The sequence below is a fragment of the Emys orbicularis genome, chromosome 17 (genome assembly GCF_028017835.1).
Source record: "Emys orbicularis isolate rEmyOrb1 chromosome 17, rEmyOrb1.hap1, whole genome shotgun sequence".
NCBI classification, from domain to species: Eukaryota; Metazoa; Chordata; order Testudines; family Emydidae; genus Emys; species Emys orbicularis.
In genome coordinates this window covers 24,134,456-24,150,334 of record NC_088699.1, presented here as the reverse complement: position 1 = coordinate 24,150,334, position 15,879 = coordinate 24,134,456, and the positions used below count along the sequence as shown (strand labels likewise).

General features: G+C 46.8%; 1 protein-coding gene across 1 annotated transcript in view; it reads left to right on the top strand.

The window, feature by feature from the left end:
• MPO (myeloperoxidase) overlaps positions 1 to 15,879 on the top strand; it is a 54,478-nt gene that overhangs the window by 22,157 nt on the left and 16,442 nt on the right. Inside the window, exons 7-9 of the mRNA XM_065418198.1 lie at positions 5,349 to 5,555; positions 11,404 to 11,719; positions 15,373 to 15,533. Of these exons, the coding sequence (XP_065274270.1) occupies positions 5,349 to 5,555; positions 11,404 to 11,719; positions 15,373 to 15,533 (684 nt within the window). The remainder of the gene's footprint in view (positions 1 to 5,348; positions 5,556 to 11,403; positions 11,720 to 15,372; positions 15,534 to 15,879) is intronic.

Genomic DNA, 15,879 nt, shown 5'->3' with positions numbered 1-15,879 from the left:
TCTGGTCTCCTCCAGTGAAAATATGGTCTTTTGTGTACTTTTACCCTATACCAGAGTTTCTCAAACTGGGGTCTGCGGACCCCTGGGGGTCCCCGGGGGTACTCCATGGGGTCCGTGAGCCCTGCTGATCAACTCCTCCCCCTCCCTCCCTCAAGTGCTCCCCCTCCCTGAGTGGTGCTAAAAGTCCCGCGGCGCAGTGGGGCTAAGGCAGACTCCCTGCCTGCCCTGGCTCCATGCTGCTCCTGGAAGTGGTCGGCATGTCCCTGCGGCCCCTAGCGGGGGTGGCAGGGGATCTCTGCATGTTGCCCCTGTCCCGAGTGCTGACTCCGCAGCTCCCATTGGTCGGGAACTGCAATCAATGGGAGCTGCAGGGGCAGTGCCTGTGGGTCTAGGAGCTGCTGCAAGAGGGCTGTGCCAGTCGCTTTCAGGAGCTGCCTGAGGTAAGCGCCACCAGGCCAGAGCCCGCACCCCTCACCCTCTCCCGCACCCCAACCCCCTGCCCCAGCCCTGAGCCCCCTCCCACACCCAAACTCCCTCCAAGAACCCGCACCCCGCACTCCCTCCCAGAGCCTGCACCCCTCACCCCTCCCGCACCCAAACTCTCTCCCAGAGCCTGCACCCCACACCCTCTCCTGCACCCCAAACTCCTGCCCCAGCCTGGTGAAAGTGAGTGAGGGTGGGGGAGAGTGAGCGATGGAGGGAGGGGGGATGGAGTGAGCGGGAGGCAGGAAGAGGTGGGATGGGGGTGGGACCTTGGGGGAAGGGGTGGAGTGAGGGCGGGTCCTGGGGCTGAGCGGGGAGGTTTGGGGGTCCTCAAATATTTTAAATCAAAATGGGGCTCAAACTATATGTATACCCCAAATAAAAAAAATAAACAATAATAGGACCAAAACAGTGCCACCATGGCTAAACAACAGAGTTAAAGTGGTGATTACAGTCAAAAAGGCATCTTTTAAAAATTGGAAGTCAGATCCTACTGAGGAAAATAGAAAGGAGCATAAACTCTGTCAACTTAAGTGTCAAAGTGTAATTAGGCCAAAAAAGAATTTGAAGAGCAATTAGCAAAAGACAAAAACTAACAGCAATTTTTCTTAAGTACATGGGAAGAGGGAAGCCTGGTAAACAGTCAGTGTGGCCGCTGACCGACTGAGACGCTAAAGGAGCACTCAAGGTGTACTAGGCTGTTGCAGAGAAGCTACCTGGATTCTTTGCATCAGTGTTCACTGCAGAGGATGCGAGGAAGATTCCCACACCTGAAACATTATTTTAGGTGACAAACCCAAGGAACTGTCCCAGATGGACGTGTCGTTAGAGGAGGTTTGGGAAGAAATTGATAAATTGAATAGTAATAAGTCACCAGGACCAGATGGTTTTCACCCAAGAGTTCTGAAAGAACTCAAATATGAAATTGCAGAACTACTAACAGTGATACGTAAACTATTGCTTATGTTAGCTAAAATGACGGGATCTAAGTGAGCTGTTACCACTCAAGAAAGAGATCTTGGAGTCATTGTGGATAATTCCCTGAAAACATCCACTCAATGTGCAGTAGCAGTCGAAAAAGCGAACAGTATATTAGGAACCATTAGGAAATAGATAAATAATAAAACAGAGTATATCATAATGCTACTATATAAATTCATGATACACCTTGAATACTGCATGCAGTTCTGGTCATCCCCACCTCAAAAAAGAGATATTAGATTTGGAAAAGGTAGAGATATGGGCAACAAAAATTATTAGGAGTATGGAACTGCTTCTGTATGAGGAGAGACTGAAAAGATTGGCACTGTTCAGCTTAGAAAAAAGAAGACTAAGGGGGATATGATAGAGGTCTATAAAATCAAGACTGGTGTGGAGAAAGTGAATAAGGAAGTGCTATTTACCTCTTCACATAACAGAAGAACCAGGGGTTACCAATTAAATTAATAAGCAGCAGGTTTAAAACAAACAAAAGAAGCACTTCTTCACACAACACATAGTCAGCCTGTGGAATTCGTTGCCAGAGGATGTGATGGAGGCCAAAAGTATAACTGGGTTCAGAATAGAATTAGATAAGTATTAGCCAAGATGGTCAGGGATGCAACCCCATGCTCTGGGTGTCCCTAAACCTCTGGCTGCCAGAAACTGGGATTGGACAACAATGGATGGATCACTGGATAATTGCCCCGTTCTGTTCATTCCCTCTGTAGCATCTGGCTTTGGCCACTGTCAGAAGACAGGCTTGCTGGACCATTGGTCTGGCCCAGTATTGCTGTTCCTATGTTCTAAAAAGCTGTAACAGATTCATAAAAGTGCAGGCACAGAAGAACATATCACCAGGTAACTAATATTAGGGAGGGAAGTGAATACGTTTATGGGAGATGTCCCTAAACAAGCCCTTACTTGTATAAAGAGGCTTTTTTTATGAAAAAGGAAGTAGATGTGATAACTCAATGCTTAAAAGCTCAAAGGATTAAAGAGCAATACACTATCCCACCCGTTAAAAATGCTCAGCAAAAGATAGTTACACGCTGCTACGAAGTATGTACTGCTTCTGCTGTTATTAGAATAACCTCTATACTTCAGATACTTCACGTTTTATTTTTATCAAAAATATCTGGAAGTAGCAGGCAGTGGGAAGTAGCTGCCAAAGACACAGGAGATTGACAGAGAAATTTTAGGAGAAGAAATAACAGAGGAAATTTAAAAAGTGGAAAACTCCAAGCCTTGTGAATTTCCAGCAAAATTTTACAAGCTGTTAAGGAGGTATCAGCTGATTCTTTAATGCTGCTGTGTTAGGGGAGGAACTTCCAAAATCTATGAGAGAAACTGCTATTGTAGGTCTCCCTAACGTTGGAAAAAAACCTTCCCTCATGCAGATCTGATAGGCCCAGATTCACAACAAGCTGTTCTTTATTTGCAGAACTGGAGGAGATTTATATACATCCAGATCAAACTGGATTAATTAAGGACCAACAAAGGTCAAGTAATATTTGTATAGTATTTGGAGTAATTCATAGTGCCAGAGCAAAAGGGGGTGTGCTTTTCTTGTTATCCCCAGATGAGGAAAAGGGGTTTACAGGACAGAATGGCATTTTTTATTCATAACTTTAGCACATGAACTTTGAACATTGGCACTGGCCCCATTGCCTTAAATGCAAGCCAACAGAGCCTAGGATCTCCAGTCTGAGATGTGTGAAGGCAGTAAACAGGGATGCAATATTGTTTGTATCTAACCCAAATATTTCCTATAAACTATTATCCAAAAAAATCCATGTCCACTTTTGTATTTGTAAATAGAGCATTTTTGGTACTTGCTTGGTAACGATTTGTAAGATTTCTTATGCTTCCTAGATAAACAGTTACTAAAAGAAAGGTTCTTAGGGATTGAAAATTACATATTCTAATGTTCTAAAAGTCTAGTGTAGATAAGGCAGTTTAGAATTGAAAATATGTTACATTGGCTTCCTCCTGCTCCTGTGGTAAAGACTGTGCGAGCCTTGTCTACATTAGGCTTTTAAAATGTATTAATTAGAACATATTAGCTAACAGGTGCTCACATCACGCCTTAAATCCTGGACTAGACAAGGCATTCAGCTAATTTAGCTGTGTAGTGAACATGTGCATCTTCTAAAGTGCACATTAAATAAGGCAATAGCTTCAGTGAGTCTTGTCTCAGTCAACGTGTGCTTTGCAGCAGAGGGCAGCCCATCAGTGCCCTGGTAGCTGGCCAGATAGTTCCAGATTATGGAATTCCTTTTTTTCCTTTTAAAACAAAACCTAAGAAATTCCATTAAAAGACGAAGAGAGTAGTTCTTCTCTGCCGGGCCTTCATACTTTCCTCCTTTACACAGACTTATGTAGGCAGTCAGGCAGGCCTGACTCCCCCGTCCATGTGGGAAGGAACTAATGTTGCCTCTCTTTCACAGAAATGGAAATGGAGACAAAAGGGGTGAAGGTCAGTGTTTTCAAATGTTTGTGCCTAAAGTGAGGCGCCTGACTCTCAAAGGTGTTCACAGGTGACTCATTTCTGACACCCCCATTTCAAAACAGTGACTTCAATCTTTGTTTTCTTCGGTTTCCAGTCTATGAAGGGTGATAATGCAGGACCACCTTTGTGAGGCTCAGTGCATAATTGGTGCCAGGGCTTGCCAGGGCTGATCCCCGGCACCTCTGGGCCTGGCAGTTCAGCGCCCGGCACCTCTGGGCCTGGCAATTCACAGCCCTGGCAGCTCTGGGCCTGGCAGTTCAGAGCCCGGCAGCTCTGGGCCTGGCACTTCAGCACCCTGGCGCCTCTGGGCCTGGCAGTTCAGTGCCCCGGCACCTCTGGGCCTGGCAGTTCACAGCCCCGGCACCGCTGGGCCTGGCAGTTCACAGCCCCAGCACCGCTGGGCCTGGCAGTTCAGCGCCCCGGCAACCCTGGGCCTGGCAGTTCAGAGCCCGGCACCTCTGGGCCCGGCAGTTCAGAGCCCAGGCACCTCTGGGCCCGGCAGTTCAGAGCCCAGGCACCTCTGGGCTTGGCAGTTCAGAGCCCCGGCACCTCTGGGCCCGGCAGCTCAGAGCCTGGCACCTCTGGGCCTGGCAGTTCAGAGTCCCGGCACCTCTGGGCCTGGCAGTTCAAGGCCCTGGCACCTCTGGGCCTGGCAGTTCAGAGTCCCGGCACCTCTGGGCCTGGCAGTTCAAGGCCCTGGCACCTCGGGGCCTGGCAGTTCAAGGCCCTGGCACCTCTGGGCCTGGCAGTTCAGAGCCCGGCACCTCTGGGCCTGGCAGTTCAAGGCCCTGGCACCTCGGGGCCTGGCAGTTCAAGGCCCTGGCACCTCTGGGCCTGGCAGTTCAGAGCCCGGCACCTCTGGGCCTGGCAGTTCAGAGCCCTGGCACCTCTGGGCCTGGCAGTTCAGAGCCCGGTACAGGACCTGACACCTCTGGGCCTGGCAGTTCAAGGCCCTGGCACCTCTGGGCTTGCAGTGTCAGTTATGAAAGTAAAACAATTGCTCGAGCCCCAGTACCTCCTTCATTATAAATTAAGCACTGGTGAGGCTCTTTGAGCTCTATGAATGAAGGAGCGCTCTGTGTGGAGTATTGTGGAGCGTGTGTTCAGAGCTGAACAGCCTTGAATAGAGATGGCAAATGAAGAGTTAGAGCCCTCTAGTAAGGGAGTCCAGAATTGTGCCTGCAGGAAAAGCAAACAAAGAATTCACCGTTTAAATGTTTGTATTTTTAAAAAGGAAATTGGAGCAGCTGCCATCTCACTTAGACACCTGTTGATGGCACTGGGAATTGACCACCACTTCCCAATCTTGTCGACAGAACACATGTTCCTAGCCCATCATATTACACACACATACTCTCTGCTTTAATCCCTCCAGGTCCGAGCAGTTTCAAACCAGATTGTGCGCTTTCCCACCGAACAGCTCGTCTTGGATCAGAACAGGGCGGTCATCTTCATGCAGTGGGGCCAGTTTATTGACCATGACATGGACTTTGGCCCTGCGACTCCAGCAACAGTCACCTTCAGCAGCAGAGTGGACTGTGAGACCAGCTGTGCCAAAGAACCACCTTGCTTCCCCATCAAGGTACTGTCAGGATTTCTCCTGGAGGGAACAGAAGAGTGAGGGGGCACCTCACCTTAGAATCATAGAATCATAGAAGTTTAGGGTTGGAAGAGACCTCAGGAGGTCATCTAGTCCAACTCCCTGCTCAAAGCAGGACCAACACCAACTAAATTATCCCAGCCAGGGCTTTGTCAAGCCGGGCCTTAAAAACCTCTAAGGATGGAGATTCCACCACCTCCCTAGGTAAACCATTCCAGTGCTTCACTACCCTCCTACTGAAATAGTGTTTCCTAATATCCAACCTAGACCTCCCCCACTGCAACTTGAGACTTTTGCACCTTGTTCTGTCATCTGCCACCACTGAGAACAGCTGAGCTCCATCCTCTTTGGAACCCCCCTTCAGGTAGTTGAAGGCTGCTATTAAATCCCCCCTCACTCTTCTCTTCTCCAGACTAAATAACCCCAGTTCCCTCAGCTTCTCCTAGTAAGTCATGTGCCCCAACCCCCTAATCATTTTTGTTGCCCTCTGCTGGACTCTCTCCAATTTGTCCGCATCCTTTCTGTAGTGGGGGGCCCAAAACTGGATACAATACTCCAGATGTGGCCTCACCAGTGCCGAATAGAGGGGGATAATTACTTCCCTCGATCTGGTGGCAATACTCCTACTAATGCAGCCCAATATGCCGTTGGCCTTCTTGGCAACAAGGGCACACTGCTGACTTATATGCAGCTTCTCTTCCACTGTAATCCCCAGGTCCTTTTCTGCAGAACTGCTGCTTAGCCAGTCGGTCCCTAGTCTGTAGCAGTGCATGGGATTCTTCCGTCCTAAGTGCAGGACTCTGCACTTGTCCTTGTTGAACCTCATCAGAGTTCATTTGGCCCAATCCTCCAATTTGTCTAGGTCACTCTGGACCCTATCCCTACCCTACCGCGTATCTACCTCTCTCCCCAGCTTGGTGTCATCCACAAACTTGCTGAGGGTGCAATCCATCCCATCATACAGATCATTCCCCTTGATCAATTTCCCCTAGGGACTGGGTTTGTCAGAATCTCTCCCTGCCCTTTTCCATGGGCAGGTACCTCCAAGTGAGTCTTCCTCCCAAAGGGCATGTTGCTATGACTAAGAGGAGAGTGGGGGTGTTGTTTCTTAGATTTTAAGGCCAGAAGGTAACATTATGATCATCTAGCCTGCCCTCCTGTATAACACAGGCAAGAGAACTTCAGCTTCCAGCCACTGGATCTCATTGTGCTTTGTCTGCTAGATTAAAGAGCCCCTGCTCTCAGAAATCTTATCCTCGTCCGAGTTCTTATAAACTGTGATCAAGTCACCTCTTAACCTTCTCTTCTCTCCTTTAATCTCTTCTTGCAAGGCAGGTCCCAGAGGTCAAATAATTCTCCTCTGAACCCTCTCCAATCTGTCAATTTCCTTTTTTAATGTGTGAACACCAAAACTGCACACAGTATTCAGTAGTGGTCTCAATAATGCCGTACACCTCTTCAATTGATATTGTCCTGCTCAGATACATCGCATTAGCCCTCTCAGACACAACATTGCACTGGGAACTCATGTATAGCTGGTCTCCACCATGAGCCCTAACTCTTTTCCACTGTCATTTATTTCCAGAGCTCAGTCTCACCTTGTAATGATGCCCTACACTCTTTGTTCCTAGATGTATGACCTGGCATTAGGCTAATAATAGTTTATGATCATATAGGCAAAGACTGGGTCATATACATTCAAATGGGGCAGAGTCTACCTTAAATTTGGAATTTCCCAGCTTTTGAGTGATTCACTTTGCAATATTAATTTTATCTTAATTTTTGGTCTGGAATGTCATAATTCCCTGGTAGGCTTATGCTAACTCATGCATTATATTTATTTATTTGGATGTTTTACCAACTACAGTAATGAGTGCTGGTCTGATGCTCTGGGAGCCCTTGACAATCTTTAAAAATAACCTGATAAATAAACACCCTAACAGAGGCTCAAACTAAACGTATACCCCAAATTAAAAAACATAGTAAGAGGACCAACAAAGTGCCACCGTGGCTAAACAACAAAGTAGAAGAAACAGTTAGAGGCAAAAAGCAGCTTTTAAAAATTGAAAGTCAAATCCTACTGAGGAAAATAGAAAGGAGCATAAACTCTGGCAAGTCAAGTGTCAAATTATAATTAGGCAGGCCAAAAAAGAATTTGAAGAGCAATTAGCAAAAGACTCACAATCTAACAGCAAAATTTTTTTAAGTAGATCAGAAGCAGGAAGCCTGCTAAACAATCAGAGGGGCCAGTGGACGATCGAGGTTCTAAAGGAGCATTCAAGGAAGATAAGTCATTGCGGAGAAGCTAAATGAATTCTTTGCATCAGTCTTCATTGCAGAGGAGGATGTCAGGGAGATTCCCATTCCTGAGCCATTCATTTTGGGTGACAAATCTGAGAAATTGTTCCAGATTAAGGTGTCAATAGAGGAGGTTTTGGAATAAATCAACAAATATTAAATAGTAATAAGTCACCAGGATCAGATGGTTTTCACCCAAGAGTTCTGAAGGAACTCAAATGTGAAATTGCAGAACTACTAAATGTGGTATGTAATCTATTGTTTAAATCAGCCTCTGTACCAGATGATTGGAGGATAGCTAATGTGACTCCAATTTTTTAAAAAGGCTCCAGAGGTGATCCTGGCAATTACAGGCCAGTAAGCCTAACTTCAGTATCAGGCAAGTTGGTTGAAACTATAGTAAAGAACAGAATTATCAGACACAGAGATTAACACAGTTTGTTGGGGAAGAGTCAACGCATCTTTTGTAAAGGGAAATCATGCCTCACCAATCTATTAGAATTCTTTGAGGGGGACAAGGGTGATCCAGTGGATATAGTGTACTTGGACTTTCAGAAAGCCTTTGACAAGGTCCAGCATCAAAGGCTCTTAAGCAACATAAGCAGTCTTGGGGTAAGAGGGAAGGTCCTCTTATGGATCAGTAACTGGTTAAAAGACAGGAAACAAAGGGTAGGAATAAATGGTTAGTTTTCAGAATGGAGAGAGGGAAATAGTGGTGTCCCCCAGGGGTCTGTACTGGGATCAGTGCTATTCAACATATTAATAAATTATCTGGAAAAAGGGGTAAACAGCGAGGTGGCAAGTTGAAGACGATACAAGTTTACTCAAGATAGTTAAGTCCAAAGCAGACTGTGAGGAGTTACAAAGGGATCTCACTAAATTGAGTGACTGGGCAACAAAATGGCAGATGAAGTGCAAAATGTAGATAAATGCAAAGTAATGCACACTGGAAAATGTAATCCCATACAAAATGATGAAATCTAAATTATCTGTTACCAGTCAAAAAAAGAGATCTTGGAGTTATTGTGGCTAGTTCTCTGAAAACATCCATTCAATGTGCAGCGTTAGTCAAAAAAGTGAACAGAATGTTAGGAACCATTAGGAAAGGGATAGATAATAAGACACTAAATATCATAATGCCATGGCATACCCACATCTTGATTACTGTGTGCAGTTCTGGTCACCCCATCTCAAAAAAGATATATTAGAATTGGAAAAGGTACAGAGAAGGGCAATAAAAACGATTAGGAGTATGAGGAGAGATTAATAAGACTGGTACTTTTCAGCTTGGAAAAGAGATGACTAATGGGGGATATGATAGAGGTCTGTAAAATCATGAAAGGTCACAGTGAATAAGGAAGTGTTATTTATTCCTTCACATAAAACAAGAATCAGGGGTCACTCAATGAAATTAATAGCCAGCAAGTTTAAAACAACCGAAAGGAAGTATTTCTTCATACAACGCACAGTCAACCTGTGGAACTTGTTGCCAGATGTGGAGAAGGCCAAAAGTATAAATTGGTTCAAAAAAGAATTAGAGAAGTTCATGGAGCACAAGTCCATGGATGGCTATTAGCCAAGATGATCAGGGATGCAACCCCATGCTCTGGGTGTTCCTGAACCCTTGGCTACCAGAATCTGGGACTGGACAACAGGGGATGATCACTTGATAGTTGCCCTGTTCTGTTCATTCCCTCAGAAGCACCTGGCACTGGCCACTGTGGGAAGACAGGACACTGGCCTAGATGGACCATTGGTCTGACCCAGTATGGCTGTTCTTATGTTCTTAAAGAGACCTGTCAATTACTCCCAATCAAATCATGTGTCCCTGCGACACCATGATAGAAGGAGAAGTAATACACCTCCTCACCCAGTGCCCTGAGGGAGAACACTCAGACACCTCTCTCTGTTATACTGATCACTTTTCAACTCAGAAGCCTCCACTGACCACAGCTGCACAGTGTGTCAGGGGGAGGGAGGGGTCTCTGATGTAGCCCTTCTGCCAGGTGTTGTTGGCAGCAACAAGGGGCGGGTATTGTTCTAGGGGTTCCTCTTAGAATTACAAAACAAAACCATCTTGAGCCCCCAGTCAGAAACCCTGAAAAACTATGTACCTCCTCTGGGCACCCCTAAGAGGCAATACTTCCCCAGTCACAAGCACTGAATCTGTGTATAGCACAAATACATCTTCTAAACAGCATTAATTTGGGAAAAATAGGAACAATGATTTGATAGTTTGCAAACAATAAATAAAACACTTGCTCCGCAGTGTCTTGGGCATTGGCCTTTGCCTCAGTTTCCCACTTTGTGGTGTGAAAGTCCCATGAACAAGTGTCCCTTCACAGCATGCCACTCCCCCTTCCCCTCTGCTGCCCCCCATTTACGGTTTGTTGTCTGAGGGCAGCAAAGGCCCAGAATCCAGGGGTGCACCAGGGTGGTTCTCCTCCAGCCCTCGGGGTGCACGTGTTGCTTCACTGCCGCTACCTTTCACCACTGCGCCTCTGTTGCCACTTTGCTACCTGTGCCACTGCAACCTTGCTGCTGCTTTGCAGCCTCCAGATGCTGCCACCTCTTGCTGCTGCTGCTGCACCTCTCACCATACTACACCCGCCTAGCCCTGCTATTAGTAACCACAGCTCTAAGACTGCTGGGTAGGGGGCACCTCTTCTACTGCGCCTCTCCACCCCGCTGCCTTCAGCCGGGATGCTGTGTTTGGAGGTTCCACCACATAGCCCTGCTCTTAGCGATTTCACCAGGTAATGGGGAACCTCACTGCTGCTGCCTCCTCTGCATTGTCTTTCCCCACAACCCTGCCCCACACCAGCTCTAAGCTCAGCCCCACAGACCAGCCTATCAATGATTTCAGCTCTAGTGATCACTGAGACGAGACCCAGCCTCTCTACTCAGCTCTGTCTTTCCACACTGGAAAGTGAGGATCCAGTGGCATCTAAGATCCTTAAACAGTGTCCTCACCACCAGGTAGGGCCACCTGCCTCTGCCCCCACCCCCCCATCACTTGGATTTGGCATCATTACCCCATGCTTAGTGAGTGAGGTTCAAGTTATGGAGATCCTTCAACCAGGGCAGGCTAAGTACAGTCATAGAATAAGGAAACCCCCATTTCATTACCCCTGCATCCCAGACTGCAGTGAACGAGGCCCTCCTGTGAGCAGTGAGTGCCCTCGGCACCCCCAGACCCAGACCCTTGGTGAAGAGTGGGAATGATCCTTGATGGAGACCTTCATTATGCTCCGTTTGGCTGTTGGACGGTCACACAGGAGCAGTGACCAGCTAGCTGTTTTCCTCTCTGCAGCTGCCCGTAGGATTGTGACCATTTCTCTGCTTGTTGCAGTGACCCAGGCCTTTGTCACCTTGAGACTGGATTAACAAAGCACTCTATGTGCAGCCACAGCTTAAATCTAACAAGAAACTGAGGCTGTTTCAGTGTGGGGCAGGGCAGGAAATGCTGCTCCGGGAGGGAGAATGGCTTCTGCACTTGGTGGTAATTAATCCCATTCATCTCTTGCTGCAGATTCCACCCAATGATCCACGAATTAAAAACCAAAGTGACTGCATTCCATTCATCCGCTCAGCCCCTGCATGCACCATGGGCAGAGAGATTCGAAACCAGATGAATGCACTCACAGCTTTCCTCGATGGCAGCATGGTGTATGGCAGTGAAGTACCGTTGGCTAAGAGACTAAGGAATAATACCAACCAGCTGGGCTTGATGGCTGTTAACCAGCAATTTACTGACGGGGGATTGGAATTACTGCCATTTGGTAACTTGGAGAAAGACCCCTGTCTTCTCACCAACAAAACAGCTCAAATCCGCTGTTTTATTACAGGTAAGTCGTGCATCTGCAGCACCTCTCATTCTCTGATAGTGAGACCCAGAGTGAACGAGTCTATTGGTTCTATTTTGTTTCTTGGTTTTTTTAAAAAATCCAAACAATTAAATCAGTGGAAAAGGGGGCAGAGCAGCACTCTCTAAAGATCAGGTCAGGTTGTAATAGACAAGGGTCTAGAGATGAGAAGAAACTCTCTCTCTAAAGGTGAGAAGAAGCAATCTCTCTCTTTCTTTGATATGGTACCTCCTGAACAATAACCCCAAACCAGCACTGGAATGAGGACTGCAGAGCTGTGCTCACAAGAGCTCAAACAGGGCCAGCAGATGCTCTACATACTGAGGGAGCGAGGGCTTGGAGTGGCACATTCCAGTAGTGCTAAAGGCCAAGCATCAGAGGCCAGGCTTGTGGAAGAAAGCACAGCCAAGCTAGTGCAGCAGGCTCAACCCCAAGCCATTAGGCTTGAAGACACCTCAGTGGTAATACTGAAAATGTCATTGCTGGTGGAGCTAGTGCAGACTTATCCATGTCAGCCTAGTTCACTGCTAATAAAGAGCTCAGCCCTGTCGCTGCCGCACGTTCTCCTGCCTGCACCACGCTATGGAGAATGGTAGCAGAAAAGGCCATAAACAAGAGACACAGCCAGTGCAGCAGGATTCCCTTAAAGAAAGGCCCCCTTGAGCGAGGGAGGAGGGGACAGGAGAGGGTCTTTTCTCTGACTCTTTGGATATTTAGTAGTGTTGCATTCAGCCCCTGGCGCATGCTCCCCACATCTGTAGGATGGGAATGCAGCAGCCTGGATTACTCTGGCTTGTTTTCTTCATGCTACAATTAAGCTGTTTCCATTGTTGGCACATGCTTGTGTCACTGCAGGTATAATAGTGAGCTAGTGTGATGTTTTGGGTTCACCCAGACCACTGAGGGGTTCTGTCACTACCTGCCCTGTAGCTTCGGGGGCCTTTGTGCTGTGTAGCTCTGGTTCGGTTCCCTGACACCAGTAGCCAGCTCACCCTGGCTCTTACCAGTCTAGCCACTCTTTGCCTGGTGACACCAATAGCCCTTCCAGTCCAAAGGCAGGAAAGCAGCCTTCCCAGTTATCGGCTCCCTGGGGCACAACACCCACCAGCTTGGGACAGAAATCAATAAAAAGTTTATTTCATAGAAAAGCCCCAGATTGAGAGATGAATTGATAAGTGGAAAGCGAACAGACAGAAGTTACACAGAAAAGACACAACCTGAGGCTTTACACTTTCATATTGGATAAAATCCCTTTTCTAATCAGAGTTACCTCTCGCCTTCAAACAGTTTCCCAGCATAGCCCCTAGCTCTAGGAGGGATCCAGCACTCATGGACAGCCTTCCACCTTGAGACTGTCTCCCAAGTTCAGTACAAACTCCTTCCATTTTAAAAGGGTTTGTAGGGTTTTTTCTTCAGTCACTAGCGGAAAACTCCCTCTTTTCTTGGGTTCCAAAGACTGGGATTTTCTTTTCAGTTTCATGCTGTTCCCATTTGCTTTGAGTGTTCCTCGTGGTTTGTTTCTGAACTGGAGAATGGCTAGGTCTGGGCTGGTTATGGGGGTAGCTCCTTTGTGCCTGATGGCTTCCTCACCCTACTGTGAGGTGAGGCTGAAAGTTGCACCACAGTTATAATTACAATGTTCTATATATACAGTGCGTCCATTCATAACCATACGCTGTATACATAGCTCATAATTACTAGTAAGTTCAGTGCATTGCAACCTTTCATAAAAGACTTTACCCAATATACTCTTACAGTAAAATAACATTGGATGCAATCAGTTGGTTTAACTGCTTATTTTGGGGGATGGGGTTTAAACCTTCTTTTTTGGGGTTGTCAGATCCTTATTGTCACAGCTAGTCTTCAGACTGCCCAAGAAAGAAAGAAAGAGAAAGCAGGTGCAAAGAGCCTGTTTAGGGACACCTAGTTGTAGCACATGGGTCCCACAAGCCTCCCATCCTGGGGTCCTTCTGGACTGGAGCTCTGAAAGCCTGTGTGTCAGCCACACCCACACCTGCAGGGGAGTGCAAGGTGTCAGATCATGTTCAGCAGAACCCACTCCCTCCTAATGCCCCCTCCATGGTTTCTAGCTGTGACCCCAATTGCCTGTGGGATTGGGATCTTGCATCAGGGGAGTTTGAAAACCTCACTGGATCATAAAGCTTCCACCCCAATTACCCCAAGTTGGCTGAAATACTTCTCTCCTCTCACCACGTCCCTGCCCTTGCTTCTCCACCTTTTATATCGCAGGCCTTTCGTTCCATTGCCATCCCTGCAGATTATATATCTTTCTGCAAACAAGGTGGCCCATCCTGATGGGCTCTAACCAGACCAGTGAGAGCAAAATACACGTCGTCTGCTTACCATGATGTTTAGGCACAAACCAGTATCCTATTAGCGCTCTTCTGTGTCATCCTGGCATCAAGCACAGGCAAAATATTGCCACCGTTCATATGAGACTCAATTAATAAAGAATTAAAGGACACTAATATAATTAATGTCAATCATCAAGGGCTTATGGAAAATAGGTCCTATCAAATTGATTTGAGCTCTTTTTTTTATGAGTCTACCAGTTTGGTTGATAAAGAGAACAGTGGCGATATAATATATTTAGACTTCTGTGAGGCATTTGACTTGGTGCCTGGTGACATTTTGATTAAAAAACTAGACCGGTAACAAAATGTGCCATTAAATGGATGAAAACCTGGCTAACCGACAGGTCTCAAATGTAATTGTAAATGAGGAATCATCACGGAGTGGGTCAGTTTCTAGTGGGATGCCGCAGAGACCAGTTCTTGGCCCTACATTATTTAATATTTTTAAATAACATTTAACATTTTTATCAATGAGCTGGAAGAAAACATAAAATCATCACTGACAAAGTTTGCAGATGACACAAAAAATGGGGCAGTGGTAAATAATGAAGAGGAGCGGTCATTGATATAGAGCAATCCGGATTGCCCAGTAAGCTGGGCTCAAGCAAACAATATGCATTTTAGTGTGGCTGAATATAAATGTATACATCAAGGAACAAAGAACGTAGGCCATACTTACACAATGGGGGCTCTCTCCTGGGAAGCAGTGACTCTGAAAAGGACTTGGGGGTCATGGTGGATAATCAGCTGAACTTGAGCTCCCAGTGTGACGCAGTGGCCAAAAGGGCCAATGTGATCCTGGGATGTATAGACAGAGGGATCTCAAGTAGGACCAGGGGTTAGCAGAGTGGAGAGCTCCTGTCGGTGTGAGGAGCAGCACTAGGACACCTCCCCATGCTAGGCCAATGCGTTGCATTAACTCTGCAGAGCACAGACTGCGTTGCTGTGGTTAGTAAATTTGGCCGAGACATTTATGACACTTTAGGAATTAACCTCTTCACTCTCCCGTTGTTTGTGGAAGACAGAAAATATGAATTCTGCATAAAATAAACCAATTCCTGAAAGGCTGTGGGCTAACGGGGAGGGTAAGAGTAGCTGGGTGGTGAGTGGGAGTCTGGGGTGAAAGGGTTACTTATGGGGTTTCTGGGAGGGGTATGGACCTACTCAGTGGGGGGAGCACTAGGGGGTTGAGGGGAAGGAGATGTGATTACAAGGGGAACAAGGCTGGGAGAATGAAATAAATGGTTTTGATTTCCACAGGTGACACTCGAGCCAATGAAATGCCAGGGCTGACATCTTTGCACACACTCTTTGTGCGGGAACACAATCGCTTGGCCAGAGAGCTGAGGAGATTAAATCCACAGTGGGATGGAGAGAAGCTCTACCAGGAGGCCCGGAAGATCATAGGTGCCATGATCCAGGTACCAGCTGTAATGACCGGTTTCCCGCAGCCATGCTGCCTTGGGCTGTGATCTTACAAGTGAAGCATGGTCAGGTTTCATCAGTACTTGAAAATGGGACGATCAAGGGAAATTTGTGTTCCTACAGGAAGAGGCAAAAGGGCTAAGGGAGGTGGTGCTTTTCCTTCTGAGTCAGTTCTGAACCAATGGCCAATGTGGTGCTGGGGAACTGTGCTACTGGAGATGCTGTCTGAAACCAAGCTATGACCTCATCAGGTCAATAGATAGTCCTTGGCACTGTTCAGAGGGGAGTAGGTGTTGGGCTTGGCCAAATTCCAATTTGACATCCCTTAATTCCCCTGGATAT